This window comes from Chiloscyllium plagiosum, chromosome 5, assembly GCF_004010195.1.
Source record: "Chiloscyllium plagiosum isolate BGI_BamShark_2017 chromosome 5, ASM401019v2, whole genome shotgun sequence".
NCBI classification, from domain to species: domain Eukaryota; kingdom Metazoa; phylum Chordata; class Chondrichthyes; order Orectolobiformes; family Hemiscylliidae; genus Chiloscyllium; species Chiloscyllium plagiosum.
In genome coordinates, this window is record NC_057714.1 from 114,158,411 (window position 1) to 114,165,692 (window position 7,282).

The 7,282-nt window shown below is 47.7% G+C and overlaps 1 protein-coding gene across 1 annotated transcript in view; it reads right to left on the minus strand.

Moving 5' to 3' along the window:
- Window positions 1-2,504: 2,504 nt before the first annotated feature.
- Window positions 2,505-7,282, minus strand: part of LOC122550332 (pituitary adenylate cyclase-activating polypeptide type I receptor-like) — a 158,961-nt gene continuing 154,183 nt past the window's right edge. Inside the window, exons 12-13 of the mRNA XM_043691058.1 lie at window positions 6,921-6,962; window positions 2,505-6,789 (exon numbers count right to left, since the gene is read on the minus strand). Of these exons, the coding sequence (XP_043546993.1) occupies window positions 6,601-6,789; window positions 6,921-6,962 (231 nt within the window). The 3' untranslated portion in view covers window positions 2,505-6,600. The remainder of the gene's footprint in view (window positions 6,790-6,920; window positions 6,963-7,282) is intronic.

A 7,282-nucleotide genomic window follows, 5' to 3' on the forward strand; every position in this document is an offset into this window, starting at 1 on the left:
CTAGGATGGGGTGGGGGAAGGGGAAATGAGGAAGCTGTTAAAGTCTACGTTGATGCCCTGGGGTTGAAGTGTTCCGAGGCGGAAGATGAGGCGTTCTTTCTCCAGGCGTCTGGTGGTGAGGGAGCGGCGGTGGAGGAGGCCCAGGACCTCCATGTCCTCGGCAGAGTGGGAGGGGGAGTTGAAATGTTGGGCCACGGGGCGGTTTGGTTGATTGGTGCGGGTGTCTCGGAGATGTTCCCTAAAGCGCTCTGCTAGGAGGCGCCCAGTCTCCCCAATGTAGAGGAGACTGCATCGGTAGCAACAGATACAATAAATGATATTAGTGGATGTGCAGGTAAAACTTTGATGAATGCGGAAGGCTCCTTTAGGGCCTTGGATAGAGGTGAGGGAGGAGGTGTGGGCGCAGGTTTTACAGTTCCTGCGGTGGCAGGGGAAAGTGCTATGATGGGAGGGTGGGTCGTAGGGGGGCATGGACCTGACCAGGTAGGTGGAAGGCTCCTTTAGTGCCTTGGATTGAGTATTGCTGAGAAAAGGGATATAATGGTAAAGCTATGCACCTCACACTCCCTTTCCCTACAATATAAATTGTTATTCCCTTCCCCTACAATATAAATTGTTGAATCCTTCGAGATTCTATCCTGATTAAAAAGCTTTGACAGCCCGTCTCCTCTCATTTCATCTTTCTTAGCTTTGATACTCCAGTCAGTACGATTAAGCCATTATTATGTTCAACTCACCTTGATCATTTCAGAAAATACGACTTTTAGAAACCATTTGACATCTTTTATTTAAGCAAACAGCCTAACTGTTAAATTTTTTATAAACTTTGGCACTCTCACATCCCATTGAGGCAAGCACTGAAATGTGGTGAAGTTGCAGAGCTTAAAGTAATAGTGTCTGACTGCTCCAGCGGCTCCATCTGTAAACTGTCAGAGACAGGAAATTTCACTCTGATAGGTTTAACTGCCTCAGGGTACACTGCTGAAATGGTTATGTTACAAGACTATTTAATGGAGAAGAGAACAGCAATTCAGGCAGCATCCAACGAGCAGCAAAATCGACGTTTCGGGCAAAAGCCCTTCATCAGGAATAAAGGCAGAGAGCCTGAAGCGTGGAGAGATAAGCTACTCTCTTCCCACCCCCACCCTCCTCTAGCTTATCTCTCCACGCTTCAGGCTCTCTGCCTTTATTCCTGATGAAGGGCTTTTGCCTGAAACGTCGATTTTGCTGCTCCTTGGATGCTGCCTGAATTGCTGTGCTCTTCCAGCACCACTGATCCAGAATCTGGTTTCCAGCATCTGCAGTCATTGTTTTTACTCTATTTAATGGAGAGGTCTAGGCCAATGACTATGAGTTCCAGTTCCACTGGGGGGGAGGGGTGTCATTGATGCAAACTAAGTGACAGAAGGATTAGAGAGGATATGAGGAAATACACTTTTACGCAGAGGATGGTGGGTATCTGGAATCGCTGCCCGAGTTGGAGACAAAGTACTTGGATTTGTACTTTGAAGGCTGTAAGCTGCTGGGCTATGGGCTACGTGCAGGAAGATGGGATTGATGGTAGTGCCCTAGGGAGTGTTGCTGAACAACGAGACCTTGGGGAGCAGGTATACAGTTCCTTGAAAGTGGTCTCACGGGTAGACAGGGCGGTGAAGAAGGTGTTTGGCATGTGTAGATTATAGTGCTTTCAGTGGAGAGTATAGGAAGCCTAGAGTATAGGTATTGGCATGTCATATTGCAGCTGTACAAGACATTGGTGAGGCCACTTTTGGAGTACTCTGTACAATTCTGGTCATCCTGCAATAGAAAGGATATTGTTCAACTGGAAAGGGTGCAGCAAAAAATTTGCAAGGATGTTACCAAAATGAGAGAGTTTGAGTTTGAGGGTTTGATCAGCGAGGCTGTTTTCCTTGGAGCATCGGAGGCTGAGGGGTGACCTTATAGGGGTTTATAAAATCTGGATTACTGGTGCTGGAAGAGCACAGCAATTCAGGCAGCATCCAAGGAGCAGCGAGACGTTTTGGGCAAAAGCCCTTCATCAGGAATCTGGTTTCCAGCATCTGCAGTCATTGTTTTTACCCCAGGTTTTATAAAATGATGAGGGGATGGATAGGATAAATAGACAATGTCTTTTCCAGAGGGTGAGGGAGTCCAGAACTAGAGGACATAGGTTTAAGGTGAGAGGGGAAAGATATAAAAGAGACCTACGGGGCAACATTTTCACCCAGAGGGTGGTACGTGTGTGGAATGAGATGTCAGAGGAAGTGGTGGAGGCTGGTACAATTGCAACATTTAAAAGGCTGGAGATTAGAGTCAAGATTAGAGTGGTACTGGGAAAGCACAGCAGGTCAGGCAGCATCCGAGGAACAGGGGAATCGACGTTTCGGGCAAAAGCCCTTCCTCAGGGCTTTGATGAAGGGCTTTTGCCCAAAACATCGATTTTCCTGCTCCTCGGATGCTGCCTGACCTGCTGTGCTTTTCCAGCATCACTCTGATCTTGACTACAGCATTTAAAAGACATTTGGACAGATACAAGAACAGGAAGTGTTTAGAGTAATTTGGGCCAAATGCAAGCAAATAGGACTAGCCTAGTTCAGGAAGGTTAGTCAGCTTGGACAAGATGGACCGAAGGGTCTGTTTCCGTGCTGTATGGTTCTGTGAGTCCATCTGGGTCAAATGGCTCCCTTCATTTCTGTTCTACGGCAGCTGAGGAAATGTGACTTCAGTTACATAAATAAACCTAGAAGAGAAAAGCTGGTCTCAAAATAGTAAAATCTGCTGTAAAATCCCATCTGGCTCCCTCACATTCTCTTAAGAAAGGAAACCTGTCACCTATACTGTTCTGGGCGGTGTATGTAACTCCTGACCAACCGTCTACAGTCTGGGAAAGCCACTCAGTTGTGCAAAAGAGGGCAGCTCCCCTCAGTGCCCTCTCAAATCCATTAAGGATGGGTCATAGATGGTGGCCTTGACATTCACATCCCAATAATGAATACAGTGCAACCCATAATGTACCTGCAATATCATCCCCACCCCTCCCTCGGAAAGTCCTTCCCACTGACAAAACGCCACCTCTGCTCCCAGCAGGAAGCACCTTCCTGCCTCGTGGTGACCGGACACAATGGGTTACCCGATGGAAAGATGCTCAAACCTCACCACATCACTCATGAGAAGTGGTCAGTGTGGCAACAAAGATTAACACTGTGTCTAGTTCAAAAACAAACTCCACTTCACAACAGCCAACATCATTGCATTTATATCACACATAGTAACATGTCCCAGAATATAACAACCAACGACATGGAGAAGGGAACTTTTTCCCTGTGTTTTGTTTTGTTTTTACAGTTTTCATTGTATAACCATCCTTCAGAGGTCCAGGAACGCACACTGTGGTCCTCATACACTTCTGAGCTAAAATCAAGCATGCTCTATATCACCTCTACCGAATAAAGACTCAGTTCAGAATCTTCAACATGTACTGTTTGAGATAGAGGGCATGAAAGGAAGGAGATTGTAGGACTTCCATTATATTTGCCCCAATGAAATCTAGAAAGAAAATTACCTCTTGGTCAAATTTGGCCAAACCCTTAGACCTTGGGCTGCTCAGGGCTTGTCATGATGACTGACTTCAGACAAGGTTTCAGACAGGAACCAGTTACCTGACATTTACACTACGTATCTCGACTGTGGTCAACATTTGTCAAGAACTTTCATCAGTCCCAGTTGATTTGTTGGCAATATTCTCCATGTGAGTGTAGAGGTCCTGGAAAGTCGACCCTCAAGTCTGTCTGTAGGTGTAGTAACAAATGATGCAGTGAGGAGTGCTTTTGCTTCAGTTCATAGAAATTAACATTTCTCATACTGTTCCAAGTTTTCTTTCATTCTCCCCCTTTCAGCCATCAACAATGAGAGACTGCAGGAACAGTGTTCACCCCTTCAGTTGTGAAACAGAAGTAATAATCTGGACAAATGAACAGCCTTGAATGAAGATAAACGTTAGATTCCAATCATTAGGCCGCTCATGGATGGCGGCCATTTTGTTTCAAAGTGATGGTTGTAGCCAAGATCACAAGAAATACCAGCAACACATCCAACGTACAGAAACTGAGAAGTTTCCTCTTCCACCTGCTCCAGGTAAAAGATACTCGATGAGGTTACCAGACGGATTTCCAGTGAGTTGGGATTGACTCCATAGCCTCTGAAGACCTGAGCGGGTGGCAGACAGAGACCGGATAGCAACATTCCTGCCTCCATCCCCCAGCCTGCCCGCAAATCCCTTGGGAGTAGAGAGTGAGGCTGTGCCCTTGTATGTTGCTGAGGTAGGCATCTTTTGGCAAACTCTCATCCCCACCTCCCCTTTGACAGAATCGGGCTCGGTTCTGACTTTGTGGTTCATTACCCTCATCCCACCCAGAGGAGTCGTGAACCACCCGTCGAGGGGGATTTGGAAAGGTTCGAGCACCCCCTTCCCCACAGTTCCACCCCACAACTATTTATACGCATCACATCAACTCAGTCACTTGTACATGCTTATCCACCCAGTATCCACACTGTCCTTGACAAATGAACCAGAAAATAACAACATTGAGAGAATTGAACAGCTGAGAGAGAAAGAAAAATCCGAAACATACTTTGTGAAAACACACCTGCTGATCCTACGATCCTGCACAAAGGTTAATCAGATAGACCATTAGAATATCAATAAGGGAGGCTTTAAACATTTCACTGGTCTTAATTCAGAACCAATAAACTGTGAGACATTGACAAAAGAGACCACAGAAAGAACAACTTACTATGATCGCTTGAAGACGACAATCAAGCAAAGTCACCAAGGCATAGTATTTGCCGGAACAGATTTGTTGCTGGGTCAATACCTTGAATGGTTTGGGCTCTCACCCCATGCTTGATAAGGCAGGATATAAGCTGGAGGAAAAGCAGATTTCTTTTCTTCATGTCCCTGGGCATCCCCGAAAGCTCCCGGAAAATTCAGTGCATGCACCCTTTGTCAACGTTCTGCCAGTAAAAAACATGGTGGCGCTCGATTGAGCACAATACATGTGATCAAATGGGATGGAGCGATGTCACTGGCAAATGAACCTATTGAACCTGGTGTCATTTGACTTCTGACCCTGGCAATACGAGCAGGGGTACTGGGCGTGCCTGTTTTCACATGCGAATGGACAGAGTTTTGGACTTGACAACGGACATTTTCTTCCTTAACAAATGATTTGTGATGGAATGTGTTTTTAATTCCTCTCTCAGCACGTCACTGTGTAGGACCATGCTTCCTGCTGGGTGGATGGGCAGGAGCTGGCATTGATTTGGCACAGAGAGTGGGGAGTGGATGAGGGAGCGTTGAGTTGGCGGTGGAAGGTGGTGAGGGGGCGAGGGTCAAGGAACCTTGCCTGCATGTGTTACAGATGGGACAAAGTTCCCTGAGGAACCAAGGTGAGCCTTCTAACTAGGCCAGGTCACCAACTCTCTGAAGGTACCTCGGACCGGATTCTGGGGTGATGGGGAGGAAGAGGGGCGTGGACCATCTCCTGCCACATGACCCCAGAACAAAATTCGTGTGCGAGTCGATGTTTAAAAGCGAGGCCGGTCTGACTGACTCAAGCCACTTCCCAATACAGGTCATTAAAATCTGGCCCGACGTATCACACCACGTAGGGCTATGTGTCACCATATGTCACACATAGGGTGAGGTGTCATGCTAAAGGGGTAAACATCATTAAATATCTTCCCTTGTAGGTCTTGCCATAAAGGACAATGCCAACGTATAAGGCCATATATCCTTGTATAATGCTACATGTGACCATCAATGCCAGATGCGATTGTATAGGGCTATGTGTCCCCCATCCATCAATGGCTGGGAGATCTCTATAGGGTCACTCGATGAGGTTATGTGTCCGCTCTATGAGGTTGGGTATCACTATGCGAGGTTACGAGTCACTGTACGAGGTGAGGATCATCCTCAGGAGGCCGCCCTTGTGTTTGGAGGCCAGAAGCAGCAAAATAAAGACAAGCCAGCCTCACTCTTCTACGACTTCAATAGCACAAAGAGCTAAAAGCAGCACGTGGAGGGGCGAGCGGCCTGGACCCCAGGCAGACGGGACACACCAGTCGGAGAGCCGCTCCTCAGGCCCGGAGAGAAACGAGTCAAAGCCCCACGGTCCGCGCCGAGGAGTGTTCTCCACCAGGGGGCACCGTGCGGTGGGGTTGGTGATAGCTCGTGGAGACTGGGGACCGTCTGCCGCGGCGGTACCAAAGTAGACGGCCCTTCCCAACCCAGTCCGTAATGTCCAACAGCAGTCTTCAGAGAAGGGGCAAAGTGCCTCTGTTTTATTCCGTGTGGAGGGGCGAAGAATGGGGGAGTAACGATGGTGGTGGTTGGGATGGGGGGGTGGATCTCGTAGACGAAAAGACGACCAGTAAACGTGACACCTTTCACCGACAAGACATTTTTAAAGGGGCCGCCCCGTCCATACATTGGGAGACGGAATTCTTTCGCAGGTTCTGATGCCGATGAGGGAGGGTGGGAGAGGATTCGAGGGGGTTGGTGATGGGCAGGGGAGTTGCCACGTGGAGCTAAAGGGCGGCTCATGTGGCTAAATTCTCAGCGTTGACACTGGACATCCGGATTTGTGAGCTGCTCTTGCTAAGCACGGACAGTTGGGTCCCACCATTGGCCCCACTGCTGGCCAGGGATGGGTGACGATGCTTGAGGTCAACAGCAAAGTACCTGTTCACCTTCCAGCTCCTCCATTTCCTCTTGATCTCCGACTGCACCTTTGGGAAGAAACTTAAAAATGTCATTTAAATGTACCCAGCTGCATCAGAACTGAAGGGATCAAACACACACGCACAGAAATCGAAAGAGAATCTTTTCTTTCAGGAAGTGGAAGATAAAAGCAGCTTACCTCCCCATTCAAGAAACAATACAGAACGGCTACAACAAACCCCTGCAAGGAATAAACAGGTCACATCCAGAATTAGTGCAGTTTAAGGAATGTTACAGTCTCAAGTCACCATAGCCTCAATGTCATAGAGATGTACAGCATGGAAATAGACTCGTCCACGCCGACCAGATATCCCAACCCAATCTAGTCCCACCTGCCTGAACCCTCCAAATCCTTCCTATTCATATACCCATCCAAATGCCTCTTAAATGTTGCAATTGTACCAGCCTCCACCACATCCTCTGGCAGCTCATTCCATACACGTACCACCCTCTGCGTGAAAAAGTTGCCCCTTAAGTCTCTTTTATATCTTTCCCCTCTCA